General features: G+C 34.2%; 1 protein-coding gene across 2 annotated transcripts in view; it reads right to left on the bottom strand.

The window, feature by feature from the left end:
• Positions 1 to 21,549, bottom strand: part of LOC126884510 (NFX1-type zinc finger-containing protein 1-like) — a 415,118-nt gene that overhangs the window by 329,183 nt on the left and 64,386 nt on the right. For both annotated transcript variants that reach the window (XM_050650450.1, XM_050650451.1), the window contains exon 3: positions 10,404 to 10,613. In XM_050650450.1, the coding sequence (XP_050506407.1) occupies positions 10,404 to 10,613 (210 nt within the window). The remainder of the gene's footprint in view (positions 1 to 10,403; positions 10,614 to 21,549) is intronic.

Raw genomic sequence — 21,549 nt, forward strand, 5'->3', positions numbered from 1 at the left:
TTGTATTTACATGATATAGGGCTTTTATTCACAGTCATTTGTTTCGAGCTCCTGTCATGTGTTGTCTACTATTAATATATATACGTCATGTGTTATTGGTATTGCCAATGATACAAACCAAAGACGTATGATGTAGATATATTAATATTATGTGACACGTGACCGAAGCTCAAAACAAATGACAATCGATGAAAAGCCCTATTCAATAGGGCTTTTCATTCACAGTCATTTGTTTCGAGCCTCTGTCATGTGTCACATAATATTAATGTATCTACATCGTACGTTATTGGTATATACCAATGATACAAACCAAAGACATATGATGTAGATACATTAATATTATGTGACTCATGACAGAAGCTTGAAACAAATGACAATCGATGAAAAAGCCCTATTGGTGTCTGCATATCAGGATCCGGTAATACTACATTATAAATCTATGATCAGGATATTGCTGGGTGTACACAAGTAAACAACACTTTTTTGATTAAAAGGTTTATTCCATTAAATCAAAACTTACATGGATACAATTTAAATAAGATATTTTTTCTATTTAAGGTAATATAATATAAATAAGATATATATTTTAGTATAACTCTCCTACATTAACAAGCTTTAACACATTCAGTGGCCATGACGTATGGGTAGCATCACGAAGGTTTTACTGAAGGTACTGATGATGCATAAGTTATGTGAGTAGTACTGTGTAACTAAATAAATGATTTAAGTATGTGGTACCAGCCAAGTGGAGCTTGTTCGAGATGGGCACCAAACGTGTTAATCTGGTCATGCACAGAGAGTTATACTATAATATGTTATATCTCATATTGTTCACGAGCCTTGCATACACGAACTATAATATATTGTTATGGTTGTGTGTATGCAGGCTCACTCATTACTACTGTAGTGAACAATATGAGATATACCTATTATATATTATGGTATAGCTCTCCATGAGTGCCAAGTTTTAAGCTTAACTGATAACAACTAATGGATACTCTTTTATCCAAAATTTTATGAAAATTTTGAATGGTCATTATAACAATACTTCCTATAACAATAGGCCCATTGTTGGATGTTATTGCAGTAGTTCTACTGGAAATACTTACTAAAATTGTATGTATCTGCATCACTAGAAGTCTACCCAAAAAGCTATTAATACTCTCTAAACCATCATTAATACATCTTGTATACATAATAGGATTTTTTTCAGAATCAGATATTTTATTAAGATTTACTTGCCATGCCCTATCTATGTGCCAGGCACTTAACAGTCTATTAGGAGCAATACCGATTACATTTGACCAGGCATTGTAAAAGGTGTCACTTATGCCTGATATGAAAACATTTGACTATACATAGAATACCAACACAGACATGTATTTAAAAAAATTGGTAAATAAAAGTAGGTATCTTTTCTATTTGAAAATAAGAAAGCAGTACAAAATCCATTCCCAAATTCATCTTTTACTAATACTGTCATAAGTTCAAAGTCATAGGAATTGAGCCCATGAGTTCCATCGATTGCGATAAAGGATTTACCAAACTTAATGAACATTTCCTTTTGGCACAGCATTAAGGAAAATAAGACAAAAATCATAAATGTTAAATTCAGAATCAATATCCATTAGTATGCCCTGTTGTTGGTAAAATAATATTGGGCATGAGTCTGTAAGCATTTTACCCAAAATTAAACACTGGTTGCATCATCATTGTACATATACCCATCTTTCAAATCAATGACATAAGAGAGTTTAATGTTTGTGATATCTTTTCTTGTAAGTAAATCAATTCTTTTTAATTCGCCTCCTATGCTATTATGCTATCCTGAAGAGTCTGAAGTTTACTAAAAAAGTCAAATATAGGTATAGGAGAATCAAACACACTATTTTGAAATTGTAAACTGTAGTAAATATTCATGATTAATATTTAAAAAGTGGTTTAGTGGTAACATTCTTGTTTTAAATTATATTGTGTATATCGACGGTGGAAAGGCAGGGCCTCGTAACTGAAAAATTTGTATAAAATGAGTTACTCCAGTTTTCGCTTTAGAATAAGTGTATCGGCACCTAATAAACAGCTTTTAGAGTTGGGAAAGCCTTTTGGAAGCCTTCCGGAAACTTTCCCAGCTGTAACCGCTGTTTAATAGCTGCCGATACACTTATTCTAAAGCGAAAACCGAAGTAACTCATGTTATAAACTTTTTTCAGTTACGAAGTCCTGCCTTTCCGCCGTCGATATGCAAATATTTTACTTACATTTTTGAAGAAAGTATCAAAATAAACTTTGAAGAGATATTTATCTGATTTTGGTATTTATGTAAGTGCTCTATATCATCCTTATGCCTGTAATGTGTTTTAAAATATTTTACTGCACAACAATCAGTTTCAATATTTTTAGATACTATTATTCGACTAGTACACCAAATAAACATTTTGCAGGATCCTTGGGATTTTAAAGCTCTTTCTCTATCTTGTTTTGTAAAATAATTTTTTGAGGATCACATACATATACATTCATAATAAGATGTTTCATGTTCTTATACTCTTGTTCTCTTCCTTTGCCATCCATACAGTGCAAATCTAAAAAAAACAACATAACAGGTGATTACATGGGCAGTTATACTACTTACTGCTTACTTTGTATCTACTCTATTATCTAGTATTACTCTATTAGTATTTACCTACATAAAACTATCTTTGAAATCTAAATTTTTGATAACAACATCAACCTTAATACTTAAAAAATAAATAATTGGAAGTTAAACGTACCTACCTAAAAGTTTTTGAATTGCAATTTTATCAACTGGAAAAGACTGCAACATAATGAGTTTTAAATTATGACACTACAATATTTATTGTTTCAATTTACATGTAAATAAAATAATAATAATAAACCTAATCACTTGTAAAAGTAAGGTTAAGATTTTTGACTTGAGAAAACAGAACTGTCAAATTTAAAATCAAATTGCTATAAAATTTTAAAATTCCCGCTAAAAGGAATCTGGCAACATTGCCGTCGTTTGCTGGACATTTAATCTCTCCCTGAAAAGGACAATAGCAGCATATAAACCGCTAGAAATCAGGTCTCTCTATGGTATGCCAGATTCTTCTTCTTAACGTGCCCTATCAAGTCCCCTTGACGTTGGCGATTAACATGGCGAAACTGTCTCTGTCTCGAGCTATTCTAAATAATTGCTCGCTCTGCTTTCTTTATGTCTGTCCATTCCCTGATATTATTCAACGAAGAGACCTGCTTTCTACCAATTCCTCTGCGTCCTTCGATTTTACCCATCATAATAAGTTGAAGAATATTATACCGGTCTCCCCATACTACGTGCTCAAAATAGGCCATCTTTCTATATTTGATGTTATCAAGCAGCTCGCGGGCAGCATTTGCTCTCTTAAGGACTGCCATATTTGTCAGCATAGCCGTCCATGGTATTTTCAGTGTAAGGCTGTGCAGCCACATTTCAAAGGCCTCCAAACGATTAATGGTGGATATTTTTAATGTCCATGCTTCGACACCATACAAGAGGACTGACCAAATGTAACATTTAATCACGCGCTTTCGAAGTTGAAGTTGCAAGTTATCATTACAGAAGATTACTTGTCTTCTCATTATGCCAGATTACTTGTCTGTTTTTTCAAAATACAAGGGAAACTAAAAATGTCAAGGTCAGTGATAAAAAAGTATGTATAAAACCATACAAGTGTAAAGATTTTAAATAGGTACTACGACTTTTATGCTTTAAAAAAATTGTCACACACTCTGAATAAAACCGAACAAACGACTAACACGGCGAGAAAATAAGATAAAAGATGAGATTCGTGAAAGAAGAGACAAACAGAATCCATTTCAATTATGACGCGTCACCAAGCTTCATTTCCTTATTGATACTGCACGGCAGTCAACAAGAAAAAAGCAAGCTGAGTATCAACTAACATAAGCATGCTTATGTTAGTCGATAAAAACTTTATGACAGAACTTCGCCAAGTAGCATAGCAAAAAACAGATTTGTTACAGTTATTTGATAAGGGAGTGATACCGGAGGAATATAACAGGTGGTATCGTATTTTACGACGCCAATGGCATCTTGTCAGATTCTGCTTTCAGTGACTAATCTGACGAGAAATACGCAGAGTAATATTATTTTCTTGTATCTATGACACGTGACACGTTCAAAATAAATTTGTTTTTTCTATAAAACTGCCTATCATTTATGTAAATAATATCCATATAACTACAAACGTCTCTGAACAACATGTTCAGGGAAAACCAGTTATATGTTATAATTAACGACTAATCCCTTAACCTTTAACTACACGCGCTGGCGTACTTTGTACGCCAGATATAAGAATTCTACTGGAAATATATTTAAAAATTTAATTTTTGACCTTGCTTATTTTTCTAACCTATCACTGGAATGTGCTTTACAATTTGGTTTTAGTTTCGTTATAATCGGCGTTCTGGAAAGATCGTAATTTACATTTTATTATTTGTTGTTTCCGGTGGTGGACAATATACCCCAGGATTATATTACTATAAGTCGTAATATAAGTACATATTTTAATTGTTTTTTAGTCATTATGGCAAAAAATATATTTTTCTTTGTAAACAATACTTTTTCTCCTGTAAAAAATTACATATAAAAAAATTTTTTATTAGTAATTTTATTTATCATGGAATCCAGTTATTCCATGATTCCAGTTATAAATCCCAATTGGCTTACTGAAAAGGAACTCCAAGTATTCACTGATGCCGAATAAGGTTTATAACAAACAACTAAGTGTATTAAAAAAAAAAAAAATTAAACAAATCCGCTGTTTTTAAGTGTATTTTCTTGTGGCGTACAAAGTACGCCACGCGTGTAGTTATGTTATAACTTAATGCGCGGGTAGTTAAAGGTTAAAAACATTGCTATTAACTAGTTAAAGCCTCATATTCCGATCACACAACTACAAAATATTATATTTTGTTTATTATGTTTGTTATAAATGTGTTATTTTAAGGATAACTGATTAATTTAGATTTACTGGTAAAACCAGGTAAGTGACCGCATCTCCATCTTAAATTTAGGTTTAATCAGCTATGTGTCTTAACTTTTTTAAACTAATGATAGAATATCATTTCTGATATATGCACCTTTCACTAGAATACCGAATATCAAACACAAGTTGTCCTTTTAATTCAAAATAAAACACTAAACTTTAAAAACGTTTTTTCTCGGTTTCGGTATTTCGGCATTTACCTGGTTTTCGCAGTATACTGACGATATATAGATGCTGAAATAGCTATATGGAGATGGTGGTCCAACTCTGAATCAAATGAAAACAAAAACTGCCTTTATCTTTATCTTTAGCAGAGACAATTTTGTTGACCGAGGGCAGTTGTCGCGTACTTTTGATAATAACGAGCTCGGTTTGAATTTGTAACATTGAAATAAATCATACACTTGAGTCCAGGGTTCTTTACCCGTGCGTCATTAATACCTGGCGAGATAAAACACATACTTTTTATCTAGCATAATTGTTATTCCACGCATGAAACTAAAGACAAGCCAGCTACCGCCTGTTATTAAGTAAAGACACATGTTATTTTTATGAACGCTCTATACTCAGTACATCGAAAAGAGATAGGTACAAAAAAGACTCTTGGGACGTTTTCAGATTAAGTACAATTTGTTTGACTTTCCTGGTTTGTTTACTCGTCACTGTCAATTTGTTGGATTGTTTGCTGTTTTTTGTCCTGTTTTTGCATTTAGAAGATATTTATATTACAGAAACTGTTATTTTCACAATTAATTTTATAGTGGAGTTTAAAATTTTATGGTAAGTGTATTCTATTTTTCCAATAATTTACATACAAAGTTAACCTCATTCACAGTTAAGGAATGCTTTTGTTTAAGCTTCCGTAAAAGTGAAATAGATAACAAAAAGAAAATATTTTATTGTCAAGTATTTATCTTATAACAAATATTTAATTACTAATGATATTAAAATAATTTATTAAGCTACTTTAAATGTAGCTGTAATTCTGCACCAAAATTTTAAAGCAAAACTAACATTTTACATTATATTTATTTGGTAACGTCAATTTTTTTAATATAATCCGCGATCGGATCAGTATCCACTTTCTGTCACTTGCTGTTGCGTGGAATAGACTTTCGACTTATTTCGTATGCTTTAATGATGACGCACGAATAAAGAATCATGGACTCAACTGTATGTTAGTTATTGTAATTATCGTGTGTTAGATTTTTTACATGTTTTAGTATCTAAATAGATAAATCAGTGTAAATATTAAATAAATTAAATAAGTTTGTATAATAAAGAATATAAATTAAGTGTGTTAATTTAAATAAATACGGTGTCCAAAAGTATAAATCTGTAATCTCATAATAAAAACGTAACCATCATCATCATCATCACACAGCCAAATTTGTCCACTGTCGGACATAGGCCTCCTCAAGATGTCTCCACCCTTCTCTGTCCTGGGCAGCTGCAATCCGGTTTGTCGCTATTCTCTAATATCGTCGGTCCATGGTCTTCCACGACTTCGTGTGTCCGCCCTTGGCCGCCACTCTAAGATCTTCCTTGTCCATCTGTTGTCTCTCTGTCTTGCGACGTGTCCTGACCATTTCCGCTTCAACTTCGTAATGCGCTTCATGATGTTTTCCACTCCAGTTCTTCGCCGTAACTCATCATTTCGTATTCTGTCTCTCAAAGTTAGGCCAAGCATGGATCTTTCCATTTTTCGTTGTGCTACTTATAATTTTCTTATTGCTGTTTTAGTCAATGTCAGTGTTTCAGCTCCATAAGTAAGCACCGGAAGTACGCACTGGTTAAATGCTTTTCTTTTTTGCTTTATTGGGATGTTTTCCTTGAACACGTCTCTTAGTTTGCCATACGCTGCCCATCCTAAAGCTATTCTTCGAGATAATTCGCATGTTTGGTTGTCTCTATTTATTTGTATTTCGTGGCCCAGATAGATGTATTTGTGAACTGTTTCGATATGGCAGTTTTCTAGTGTCAGTGGTCCGCTAGGTACTAAATTGGTCATCATTTTAGTTTTCCCAAAGTTTATTTCCAACCCTACTTTTTGAGAAACTCGTTGTAGTTCTTGCAGCATTTCGTGGGCTTCAAGTCGTCGGTTATTAAAACTATATCATCTGCAAATCGTAGGTGGTTTAGCCTTTCGCCATAGACATTAAAACCTCTGTTTTCCCATTCTAACATCTGGAATGCATGCTGCATTACGGCATTGAATAGTTTTGGTGACATGTCTCCTTGTCTAACTCCCCTTTTTAGTTTTATTTTTTGAGTTTGGGTATAGAGGTTTATTGCTGTTGTGGCATTTGCATATGTGTTGAATAATGTTGGAATATCGGTAGTCGATTCTACAATCTCTCAAAGCTCTTAAGATGGCTACCATTTCGATAGTGTCAAAGGTTTTTTTGTAGTCAACAAATACTAGAACTAGCGGCCGGTTGTACTCCACAGTTTTTTCGATTAGGACCTTTAGGCAAGTTAGATGGTCATTTGTACCATACCCAGGGCGGAAATCTGCCTGTTCTCTAGGTTGGCATGTTTCTAGCTTGTTCTCAATTCTGGCAGTGATTATTCGAGCAAACAATTTATACAGGTGGTTTAGAAGACTAATTGCCCTATAGTTTTCGAGGTCTGTTTCATCTCGTTTCTTATGTATGAGGAGCGTTATAGAATTATTCCATTCAGCTGGTATGGCTTGGTTTTCTAAGCATATATTGAAAAGGTGTTTGATTGCCCTGATGAGAGCAAATCCTTATTTGCTCTCTATATAAAATTTTTAGCGCGTCTGCCACTACTCCATCCTCTCCTGGTGCTTTGTTATTTTTAGCATGATAGATTTCAGCCGTTGTTATCTCGGGAATATATTATGAACCTTGATTCATAATTTTTTGTTCTGAATGTTCTGTAGGGTTTAAGTCAAGTTTATTTGTATATAGTGTTTTATAGAAGTCTTCCACTATCTCTAGCATTTCCTCTCTATTGGATGTTAGTTTGCCATTTTTTCCCTTGAGTCTGATAATTTCTTTTCTGCTGTTCGTTAATTTCCTTCTTAATATCTTCATGCTCTTGTTATGCTCGATATTCTGCGAGATTTTCTCATTTTTATATGCCCTTATGTCCTTTCTAATAGCTTTAGAGACCTCTTTGTTTATTTTATTTAAGCTTTGTTGTTCTATATTCTTATCTTTTAGCATTTCTCTCCTTTCTTCCATTTTAAGTTTGGTGTTAGCAGTGATTCTCTCCTCTCTCTTGTTGACCGTACAACATTTCCTTTGAGCTTCTGCTATGGTATTAGTAATTAATTTATTTAGCTGATTTATATCATTTGTAGGGGGTCTGTTTTGTAGATGTACAGTTATATGATCTGCAAACTCTGTTTCATTTTTTGGTTGTGACCATGCTTTCATTTGTTTCTTTCTTATTAGTTTAGTTCTCTCTTTGTCGATGTTAATTTCTATTCTAGCGCGAACCATTCTGTGATCACTTCCTGTTGTCAAGCTGTTTAGGACAGTGACATCTTTAACTATAAATTTTTTTTCTGTAATTATATAGTCATTTTCATTTTGCGTTTTCCCATCCGGGCTTCTCCATGTCCACCTTCTATGATGTTTTTTGTAAAAGAAACTATTCATTTCATATAATTTGTTCTGAAGGAGATAGTTTAATAAAGTTTGTCCGCGTTCATTTCTTCCATCGCTGCCGAAATTTCCAAGTGCAAATTCTGACGGATCGGATTTCATGCCAATTTTTGCATTCATATCACCACATAGGCACAGCATAGAAAACGCAACAGCAGTGACACACTAGTAGGCGGGAAAAGTTCGCGCACTATTACTGCACAGATCGTCGGCCATTTTGTGCGTAGTACCAGACAATGTAGAAAATCGACAGTGTTGCCGATTTGTACATAATTATCAGATTTACTTAACTTTTATGACATTCATATTTTTTAACATAATTTTATACGTATGCCTGTGGGAATTATGTCAATAATTGGGACATAACACAAAATATTGACGATGAATGGCGATTGTATTGTTAATCTTTTGCATAAATTCCAGAAATTATTCAAAAAGAATCTCTTACGGGTAATAAAGTTGGTGACATCGGCAACACTGATGAACCAACACATCACATCACCACTGAGATGTACTACGCGAAAAATGACGACCCTGTACTTTTCAACTTCAAAGGCGGCATCAGGGAGTGTCCTTGCTGGTGGTTTCGTTTATTATGCTGTGACATAGGATTGTAAAATGGGTGTGATTTTCTTTCAGGGCTTTCGTTACTTCGTCATAGAAAATGTCTATTTCCTCTTCGCTGTGGTCTGTGGTTGGTGCATACGCCTGTATTATTTTGATGTTGTATCTGTCGTTTAGCTTTAGAATGGTGTATATTACTCTAGTGGATATACCATGTATTGTAACGATTCTACTGTAAAGCCGTTTATTTATGAGCAAACCTACACCTCCCACTGATTTGTTCTCTTCACCAACGTGATAGGATATATGGCCAGATTTTAGTGTCTGTAGGTGTTCACCATGTCTTCTTATCTCGCAGAGTCCAATTACGTCCCACCTGATCTTTTCCATCTCCATTTCAGTGATCTTGGCATCCGATAGTAGCGTTCGAGCATTGTACGTTGCGACATTCATCTTAAGTAGTCTCTGAGTCAAGGTTTTGTCCCACCCCCCAGAAAACGAATTCGTGGGACAGACTGATAAATCAGTGTGAGATTCTGGATTCATCCTACTCACCTGGGGTAATTTTTTAAATCTTGACATTATTTGAGGGGTATGGCAAAAATAAAACACCACGCCTGCCATGTGGGTTGGTGAGTTTTAAAGAAAGTAGTAGAAGGAAATATAGTGACCCGTCTGCCTCGTAAACCTAATAGCCATTCGGGGTCGGAAGAAACAAGAGTTAGCCAAGTGAGGCTGATAGGAAAGATTAAAGACATTTTATCCAAGACCAGTTGAAGAAGAGTAAAATGTGAAGACCCTTATGACCCGCTAGGTGCAGTTCATAAGCGTATGAGTATTAATACACCTTGTGTTCCCGCTAATACTTCGGGGTGTTGACTACAGGCTGTATGGCTCATCCAGCATGCCATAGCATCAAGGATAGGGTGCACGTCATTATTTACAATGTAACACCCCACTCCATGGCCTGACAGACTCCATGGCCTGAAAAACGTAACCATATTTTTCTAGTAAGTGAAATCAGTAGAACTTACGACTTAGAAGTCTTACAGGATTATTCGGTGTTCTCTAATGAAGTATTAAATTAGATGCTTGGAAACTATGAGTTGATACAGAATTTAAACTTTGTATTAGTAAAATAACAACTTACCTTGTTTTTGATTCCATCAGAAATATGTATTGAATGACTTTCTTCTATCAAAGGGATACTGAGTTTAACAGATTTTAAAAGTTTTACTGTAAAATCGCAGGAAGTTAAAGGCAATAAGTCATAATAATGTTCTGATATTTTGATTATATTATTCCAAAAATCATCAGTATCCTTCCAAAAGTACTTATTATACATTTTGTCTCTTGAATTCTAGAAATAAAAAGAAAGGTTATAATTATTTCGATGATACTTTCCATGCACAAAACAGTAATGAAAACAATGAATGAAAGGCTTGAAGATTGGTTATTTACTCCTTAATGCACAATTTTTTGAAAAAAGACCCACCAAAAAAAATCTTTTTTTTTTTTAACGTAAAAAGTCATCTTAGCGGGCAGGTCAGCCCAACTAACTAGTACTTGCATTTATCATTTATCCGATTACTGAAATAATCGTCACGCAACTGTCACTGGACGATCACAATTTTTGTTTGAATAATATGAAGTACGATGTGATGAACGATAATTTTTTTGTTGGAGCGCATTTTGTTTACTGCGCAGGAGCGTGATTTATATATTGAAAAATGAGCGGATCACAATAAATTTGCCAGAAAGTAGCTCACAAAGAAGAGATAGCTAGAAGTGTTATAGCTTACAATCCCATGTAAATGATAAATATCAATAAAAAAATTGCAATTATTTTGCATTATTTTCAATTCCCGATTGCATTCGAGTGTGAAAAATTATAGTAACATAAAGTAAAAGGCCGCTCGAATTATCTCGAGTGTGCACAGTTTGGCCAGTTTAGCGCTCTCGAGTCAACTCGAGCGTGTACGTTAAGGGTTAAACTATGAACCCACCGAAATCAAATCCTGCAACATCGTCAAAATCAAATGCCCGTCAAAAAGAACCAGCTTAAAGAGGGGACAGACGTGCGAGTAAGTACGTGAACTTATGGATCGACGAGCTTTTTCACTCGTGTGTCACCATAAGTACGCACACTTTAAGTGTGTCGAGTAAATTCGTTGTCGATCCAACCTGTTTGAAATCTTGCTAGTACGTGTATGACTACTTCGAGCTTCGAGCCGCTATTTTGCGAAATTTTGCTCGCCAAGCAAATCAGTGGCAAGTACCCGAAGGCAATAGCACTTATTATCTCTATATGATACATTAGAGGTGGGACACAAACAAGTCATAATTAAGAAAAGGTTAGAAGATAGAAATATCAACAAAGACCAAGATGACAATATACAAAACAATATATACGGTGACATATGGAGCAGAAAATTGGATATTAAACAAAAGACATCAGAGCAGAATTCAGGCAGCAGAGATGAAATACCTCAGAAGAACGATCGGTGTAAAAAGAACTGATAGAATCAGAAATGAAGAAATAAGAGAAAGATTCAAAATCAAACCGATACTCGACTCAATCAAGGAGAAAAAATTGGCATGGTTCGGACATCTAACCCGGATGGACAATCATAGACAAGTAAAAAGAGTGTGGGACGCCAAACCAATAGGGAAGAATAGAAGAGGAAGACCCATTAAAGAATGGAACAGTGACATTTCGCAGATACTGCAGAGTAAGGGTAGGACTTGGCGGGAAGTAACACATATGGCAATCAATAGGAAGGAATGGAGAAAGTTCGTTAAGAGCTAGGGCAATTCAGAAGATTGTAAAATATTGTAATTTAATGAATTGTATTATAAACGGCCCAACACCGAAAGGTACAAATGGGTCTACTGATTAAGTAAAGTAAAGTAGAAGATAGTGAGAACATTATATTATTCTTTACTCCGTATGAAGATTTGTTTGATATATTATATTCTTTGCATATTTCTATCGGGCATGGGTTCAGAGATAAAATGATATTTGGTCTAAAATCTAAATATCATATTTCACGACCAATTTTAGAATTATTTTTAAGCTCTTACGAAGTTTGTCACCTGAAGAACGCTAAGAAATATGCCAATCTTGTAACCAAGCCAATAATTTCAAGAGAATTTTTCTCTAGGGCTCAAATAGATTTGATTGATTGCCAATCATGTCAGGACACCCTGACAACAAATGATTATTAAATATTAAATTACCAAGATCGCTTAAAAAAGTTCAGTTGTCTACGCCCATTGAAATCAAAGCAATGTGGCTTCGGAATTACTAAAAACTTTTCTTGAATTTGGTGCAACGGCTATCTTCCAAAGTGACAATGGCCGCGAGTTCGTAAACAGTGTAATTAATACCCAGTTAGTAAAACGGTAAAACTATGGCCGGAACTGAAAATTATCCATGGGCGACCACGACACCCATAGTCGCAGGGGAGCATAGGACGTTATAATCAAAATGTGGAAAATATGATGCAGGCGTGGATGCTTGATAATAAATCCACCAACTGGTCCATCGACTGCTATTTGGTTCAGTTTCAAAAAAACTGTTCTCTTCATAGAGTTATTGGTTGTAGTCCATACAAAGTTTTATTTGGTACTCTCCCAAAGATTGGGTTATCATCCACAATGCTACCAAACGGATTATTAGGAATTTACACACGGAAGAAGTTATTAATGAAATAAAACTGTCAAAGTTCCCAGAAAGAGAACGTAAAGAAAAACCTGATCATCATGCTACCGATTTGAATGATACTACACCAGAAGAACAAGAACAATAACAGTTAGAAATTTTTCTCGATCCGGAAAAGCAAGGCGATATTCAAAGGCCAGAAGAGGCAATCGACACAAGTAACTCATTGCAGGAATCAAATATAATAATAGAAATAATTGATGAATCCGCCAATTCTGCAGCTGCTTCTAAACCTTTGCCTGATCTATATGAAAACATCAACGAAACGCAAGAAGTCATAATGTGTGTTAACTGGGAAAATGATAGGAATGTATCGTGCGTATTGTGTTATATTCAAACATATATTGCAAGAGACAGAAACGAATGCCATTTGGGACAAAATAGAGCTGCTGAAAAGATGCTGACAAACACTGCTAAAAAATTGCCGCCTTTAAAAATTGGAGACTGTGTACTATTGTCAGTTGGAAAAATTGATCGTGGCCCAAGCGACATGCAAAATTTACTATGTGCGATCGTTGACTATAAAATGGAGTTTTTCAGCTAGGAACTGCAGTCGGTAATATTAAAGGTTGGTATAATCGTGCGGATATTGTTACAGTAGATAGTCAGTTTCTAAACATAGCACAAGTACCGGATAGATGTATTTCTGTGCGAGAAGCTGTCACTTCAGAGATAAAGCACAGAGAAAGATAAAGAACAGAGAAGAACAGCAAGGATTCAGAAAAGACAGGTCGACGACGGACGCAATATTTGTCATGAAACAAGTGAAAGAGAAGTCGATAGAATATAACAAACCTGCATATATTTCAAAAACATGAAGAGAAGTATCCATACTTACTCAAATGTGGTCTCGAGGTAAACCAATTACAAAAAACTCGAAGATGTACCACAAGGTTATTTATTATTGTTAAAAAACATATGAAAGGACGCGTTTCGGCTTTACACAAGCCATCATCAGCTTAAATACAGGACAAAAACAACGGACTGACCAGAAAAACAGGAAGGAGGAAGAATCAGCTAGTTTACATTATAAAATATATAGATGTACACATTTCTTCATTAATAATTAGCTATTAATAGCATTTTGTTATTATTGTATTGTAAAATCCTCAAGAACTTCCGCATGTAGAGGAACCATCATGTGAGCCGGTCAACACCTGACCGGCTCACATGATGGTTCCTCTACATGCGGAAGTTCTTGAGGATTTTACAATACAATAATAACAAAATGCTATTAATAGCTAATTATTAATGAAGAAATGTGTACATCTATATATTTTATAATGTAAACTAGCTGATTCTTCCTCCTTCCTGTTTTTCTGGTCAGTCCGTTGTTTTTGTCCTGTATTTAAGCTGATGATGGCTTGTGTAAAGCCGAAACGCGTCCTTTCATATGTTTTTTAACAATAATAAATAACCTTGTGGTACATCTTCGAGTTTTTTGTAATTGGTCTGCATATATTTGCTTCGTAGACCTAACGAAAGCATTTGACAGAGTCAGACTTAGCGATATAATAAAGAAAATTAAGCAAAAAGGATACCGACAAACACTGTTAAAGTCATAAAACAAATGAACAATAACAACACGACAAAAATTAAAACAAACGACACCACTACGCCCAACATACCAACACCAGGAGAAATCAGACAGGGAGACAGTCTCAGTCCATTTCTATTCAATATGCTAATGGATGAAATAATAGAAGATGTGGAATCGCTACAACTAGGATACAGACTCGGCCACAGTAGAATCAGTATAATGTGCTACATGCGGATGATGCAGCCCTGATTGCAGAGGACGTTGATGACTTACAAAGACAACTTTATCGATTCTATCAAGCATGTCGACGATCGACGACTCAACATGAACATATCCATGCAGAAAACAAAATGCATTACCATTGCGAAAGACTCAATTAAATGCAAGCTCGTGGTAGAGGGGAAACCCATAAACAGCTAAACCAGTTCAAATATCTAGGTGTAGAGTTATCAAGTTATCATGACCCAGCCAGAGACCTAAGAGGACAAATTAACAAGGCCGCTCTCTTGTCCGGATGTTTGAGAGATGTGGTCTGGACTAACCCATATATGAGAATGGACAGCAAAGTTATAATTTATAAAACTTGCATCAGACCTGTTATGACCTATGGCACTGAATCAAGAGAAGACACCAACAAAACCAAAAGTATGCTACGAACAGCCGAAATTAAGACACTAAGAGCAATAGCAGGGAAGACAAGAAGAGGTAGAATACGAAACAACATCATCAGGGAACAATGTGGCGTGCAAGATGTAGTCAGATGGGGTAAAGGTAGGTGTAGATAGGTCAGGGTAAAGTTGGAGAAAATGTCGGTGAATATGGCTTAGATAATAGAAATAATAGAAATGAAAGGAGTAATCGTTTAGTTCAGTTTGGCAAAGCGAAGATTTAATAATAATGGCAAAGCGAAGATTTAATAATAACTAATACATATTTTTAAATTACCCCCAAGGCGACTGTATCTGTATACGTGGACGTCACCTCAACACACACAAGAAAAAGTAATCAGAAACCAAATAGATTACATAATGGTGACAAAAAGATAACGTGATGCCGTGAAATCTACTAAAACTTGCCCTGGAACTGATATCGGTTCGGATCATAATCCAGTAGTATCTGTGATATAACTAGACCAAATAAAATAAGAAAAACCATCATCCCAGCATTATACTTGAGCCAGCTTAAAAGTGAACACCAACGACAAACAGTGCGAAAAGAAATAAGCACCAGCCTCCCTGTAGCAGAAAGCCAAATCCGCAGAACACACAACATAGATAAAAAAGTTAAATATATAAATCTACACACTATAATAAAGATAATCTCTAATCTCTAATCTATAATCTCTAAACACTATAATAAGAACTACGGGAAAGAAACACGTAACCAAATATGCAAAGAAACATAAAGTGTGGATGACACCATATATACTAGAACTAATGGATGAAAGACGTAAAATGAAGAATAATGCAGAAAAATACAAACAGGTTGATAAGAACATAAAACAAAGAACAAAGGAGGCCAAAGAATCATGGACTAAAGAACAATGTGTAAAAATGGAAAACTATGAAAGAAAGTATGACACATTCAATATACCTAAAAAATAAAATCAATTACAGGAACCCAAAGAAGACATCAAATAAGTTTGCTTAAGAACAAAAACGGAAAGATTATTATACCTTTACCAGATAAAATTAATAGATGGAGTGAATACATAAGAGAATTGTTTGAGGACAACAGAAATAACATTGTTTAAGTAAATAATGAAACGGGACCTGAAATCCTAAAATGTGAAGAAGAAATGGCACTTAGAAATTCCAAAACTGGAAAGGAAAATGGACCTGATGAGGTTCCTACTGAATAATTGCTAAATCTATTGAATGATGAATTAATAGGTATAATATTGCACTTATTTAACACAATATACAATACTGGTATTAAACCTCAAGAGTGGCTGTTGTCTTCACTCGTTACACTGCCAAAGAAATCCAATGCAAAAGAATGTTCAGAACATCGAACAATATCTTTAATGAGCCATCTATCAAAGATATTTCTAAAAATCATCCACAACCGAGTTTATCAAAAGTTGAAGTCAGATATTAGTTTAGTAAAGCGTTGTTTAGACACAGCGATAAGTCACAGCAACTATTTGTGACAAGTCGCTGTGATTTGTTGATGATTGAAACGCTGTTTAGACGCTGCGATAAGTTGATGTGATTTATCGCGGTGTGATTGACCACAACAAGTTGAAGAGGAGAGTATTGTGTACACTTCACCCTTCAATAAATGATAACGAGTTTTCATGCTAACAAATAGATCCTCTTACCTCCTTCATAACAAAAATATAAAGGTTGGGTATGTTATACAGGGTATTTACAAAGTTATAACCAATTTTATATGAAAATTATAAAGTTCAACTCACTGTATAAATAAAAATAAGCACAACGGCAATGGTTTATTGGTGCCATATTTTTTTAATTATTGTCAAAATTTTTAAAAATGGTTGATATTGCTAATTTACTTTAGATCTAATACAGGGTGAGTTAAAACTCAAGTACATTATTTTCTCAGTAAAATTTAAATGGGATACCCTGTATTTTATATCACTATTGAAAAGTACCATTGCCGTACTTTAATTTGTATACAACATTCCCTATGTCTAAATTTAATAGTTTTCAAGATATTTTCATTTTTCAATGGACCAGTAGCGTGGCTACCCAGATCACCAGAATTTAATAAACTGAACTGATTTTTTGGGGTTACTTTTAGAATAGAATGAAGGTTATAAAATGCCTCCAACAACAAGAGATGAGATGAAAATAGAATAAACAGTCTATTTCGAAGTGTTAATTTACAAATGCTCCGTAGTGTAAGTAACTCATTCAATGACCGTTTTTAGACATGCATAAAATGTGTTACGCGGTCATTTTGAACAAATTACATAAATATTTAAAATATTTTAATTTTTTCAAAAATGTTGTGTTTTGTGTTCATGTCTTTTTTGTAAAATTTTTTACTGATAAATTATTTTTCGTTCTTTATTTGTTACATTGGTACATTTACATAAAAAAGTAGTTTTTATTTGTTTTCACATGTTTGTTTTGTGTTTGTATTTTTTGCAAAATTTATAATTAATAAATAGTTTCTTACATTTACACACAAAAGTAGTTTTTAATTGTTTCAAAAATTGTGTAAGTATGTTGTTGTTGTGTTTTTTTTTTTGTAAAATTTATTACTAATAAATTTTTTTTCTTTATTTGCTACATTGTTACATTTATTAACAGATTGATAATCAGTACTTAATCGTAAATTGTCAGTTTTAGACAATTCAGTCATGGCTTACTCAAAATTTGGAAAGTTTTAGACCCGTAATTAATAATTTGCTCTGAAAAATGAAAACATCTCGAAAACTAATTCATTTAGACATAGGGAATGTTTTATAAAAATTAAAGTACGGTGATGATACGTTTCGATAGAGATATAAAATACAGGGTGTTCCATTTAAAATTACTGAGAAAATAATGTAGGTACTTGCGTTTTGACTCACCCTGTATTCAATATAAAGAAAATTAGCAATATCAATAATTTATTATATTGATATACGAAAGAACTAATAAAGTACGGAGAACAAGATCTAAACTAAACAACTATTAAAACTAATACAAAACATAATAGAACAAAACAGAAGAATAGAGATCAAGCATCCACAAGAATGGAGATCAAGCATTCTAATACCTCCCTTCAAAAAAGGAGACAAATCGGACCCGGAGAATTATAGAGGAATTAACTTATTAAACACAACATTAAAATTAACAACCAAAGTGATAACAAACAAAATGACTGAAATTATACCATTAGCAGAAGAACAACAAGGTTTTAGGTCGGGAAGGTCATGCACTGACGCTGTATTTATAATGAGGTAAGTTCAAGAGAAATCGTTGGAATACAACAAACCGGCATATTTATGTTTCGTGGACCTTAAGAAAGCATTTGACATGGTCAAATTAAAGGACGTTATCAATTTGTTATACTCGAGAGAGGTACCTCTAGGAATCATTAAAACGATCGAAATCATCTACCAGAACCACACAATAAAAGTAAAAGTGGAAGATGAACTAACTGACTTAATTGAAACCGCCAATGGGATAAGACAGGTGGATTCATTGAGTCCTTTATTGTTCAACCTGATCATGGACGAAATAATAAAAGTAAGAACTAAAAAAGGATACCAAATGGGAGACCAACAACTCAAAATAATCTTCTATGCATACGATGCAATACTAATCTCTCAAAATGAAGATGATTTACAACGTATTCTGCACCAATGTAACATAACCGGCAGAAAATTTAACATGTTAATTTCCCCCAAAAAAAAAACAAAATGCATGGTTATAACAGCAGATCCAATAAGATTTAAATTGGAGCTGGAAGGTCAGGTAATAGAAGAAGTAATGGAGTTTAAATACCTAGACATCACACTATCTAGCTACGGAAGGCTCGAAACAGAAGTGGAAGATCAAGTTAATAGAGCAAACAGAGCCGCAGGTTGCCTGAATGACACAATATGGAGAAATAAAAATATAGGAAAAGATATGAAAGCCAGAATTTACAAAACAGTCATCAGAACAATAATGACATGCGCGGTAGAAACACGACCCGACACAGGGAGGACAAAAAGATTTCTCGAAACAGCGGAGATGAAAACCCTTCAAAAAATCGATAGTAAGACTCTATAGGACAGAGCTAGAAGTGCAGATATACGACAGAAGACAGGGTAAGAAACAAAAAAATAGAATGGAATGACCACATAAGCTGAATGACAACAAATAGGGTGGTCAGGACAGCGAGAGACGGTTTCCCAATAGGAAGGCGATCAGTGGTAAGACCACGAAAACGATGGAACGACAACTTACTAGAGGCACATTGAAAAAACAGACAGTCATGTCTATACAAAAAGAAGAAGAATAATAATTTATGAAAATTTTGATAATAAATAAAAATATGCCATCAATGATCCATTGCTTTTGTGCTTATTTTTATTTATACAATGAGTTAACTTGTTACAATTTGTCATATAAAATTGGTTATTACTTTGTAAAATACCCTGTATAACATAATATTTATACTTTTGTAATGGCAAAGTTAAGAAGATTTTGAATATAAAATAAAATTCAGGGTGTTCCACTTAAAAAAACAAGTTTGGTCTGCCACTATGTTATCGAACACCCTGTAACATTCTAATTAATTTTGAAATGTGAATCTCAAAGTTGGCTACAATTTTTGTTAACTTTTATTGCTATCTATTATTATAACGGATCTACGGAGCTTAACCGTAATCAATCACCCTGTACATATAATTCTTATAGTGGATAAAAGTATTATATTATTGTTGATTGGTGCAACCCAACTCCAATGATAAATCGCTGTACCGTTTAGACACGACGATAAATTAAAACAACTCGATGGTTACAACAAATTGGTTCAATCCGATACCAACTTCAACCCAACTCCAACTTTGATAAATCGCTGCGATGGACCGTTTACACACAACGATAAATTGCAACAACTCAATTGATATCGATAAGTTGATGATTTATCGCTGTGTGTAAACGCCGCTTAATACACAGATGGGGTTCAGAAAAGGACTAGGTATAGTTTTTCCATTTTATCTTTGCCCATGCGTCACGATTCATTTTCAAACAAATTAAATTGAAACATAAAGTGAAACGTACGCCGATGTGTATAGTATATTATAGTATACTGCATACAAAATGTATATATACATCGACGTTCGTTTCACTTTATATTTGGACCTAATTTGTTTGAAAATGGATCGTGACGCATGGGAAAAGTTAGAATGGAAGAACAATACTCGGGAAGTTCTCTTCGGTTTGAATGTTCTTACAGAAAGAAACCCTTTTTCACGACACGCATTGAAATTGCAAGACAAGCATTTATAAAAATGAAAAAGATGTTTGTTAATCGAGACCATCCTCTGGAGCTAAGGATAAGAGCCTTAAGATGCTACGTGTTCCCGACTTTGCTGTATGGAGTGGAAAGCTGGACACTAATAGTAGAAAATATAAAGAAGTTGGAAACCTTTGAGATGTGGTGCTATAGAAGAATTTTGAAAATACCATGGATCCAACGAGTTACAAATGTAGAAGTGTTAAGAAGGCTGCAAAAGGATTGCGAGGTGATAAAGCACATCAAAACAAGAAAGCTAGAATATTTAGGCCACATCACCAGAGGTGTGAAATATGAGATATTAAGGCTCATAATGCAAGGTAAAATAAAGGGTAAAAGATCTATAGGTAGAAGAAGAATTTCCTGGCTGAGAAACTTAAGAGAGGGGTATAGTTGCAGCTCAGTAGATCTTTTCAGAGCAGCCGCCAATAAGGTATGGATAGCTCAACCTCCGATAGGAGAAGGAACTACAAGAAGAAGACAAAAAGATACTTAGCTGTAAAGCAAGAAGTACATGCATGTTTTATCGATTTTGAAAAAGCGTTTGACAGAGTACGCCACGATAAGCTAAGAGACATTCTTGAAAGAAAAGACATAGATAATAAAGATCTGCGAATAATTCTCAATTTATATTGGAATCAGAAAGCTAACATCAAAATAGAAAATGAGACATCACAAGTAATAGAAATACGTAGAGGAGTACGACAGGGATGCATTTTGTCACCACTGCTATTTAATGTATATAGTGAAAGCATCTGTCAGGAAACCCTTTTGCAAGCAAACGAAGGAATCGGAATCAATGTAGAGGTTGTAAATAATGACAATATACTAGTTGCATGAACAGTAGAAGAATTACAACGATTTCAAACATAAATATTGCTTTCAACAATTATGGCATAAATATCAATATCAAAAAAACAAGTACATATGGTCTTCAGTAAAAACATGACACAACCAGCATATCGCCTAGTGAGAACAATAGTGGCGAAACACGAAAATCAACGTTTTTGAGTTAAGTCCGTCAACTGACATCTAAATATGCCCTCTTTTATGTGCAATATCGGCTAA

This window comes from Diabrotica virgifera, chromosome 5, assembly GCF_917563875.1.
Source record: "Diabrotica virgifera virgifera chromosome 5, PGI_DIABVI_V3a".
Lineage (NCBI taxonomy): Eukaryota > Metazoa > Arthropoda > Insecta > Coleoptera > Chrysomelidae > Diabrotica > Diabrotica virgifera.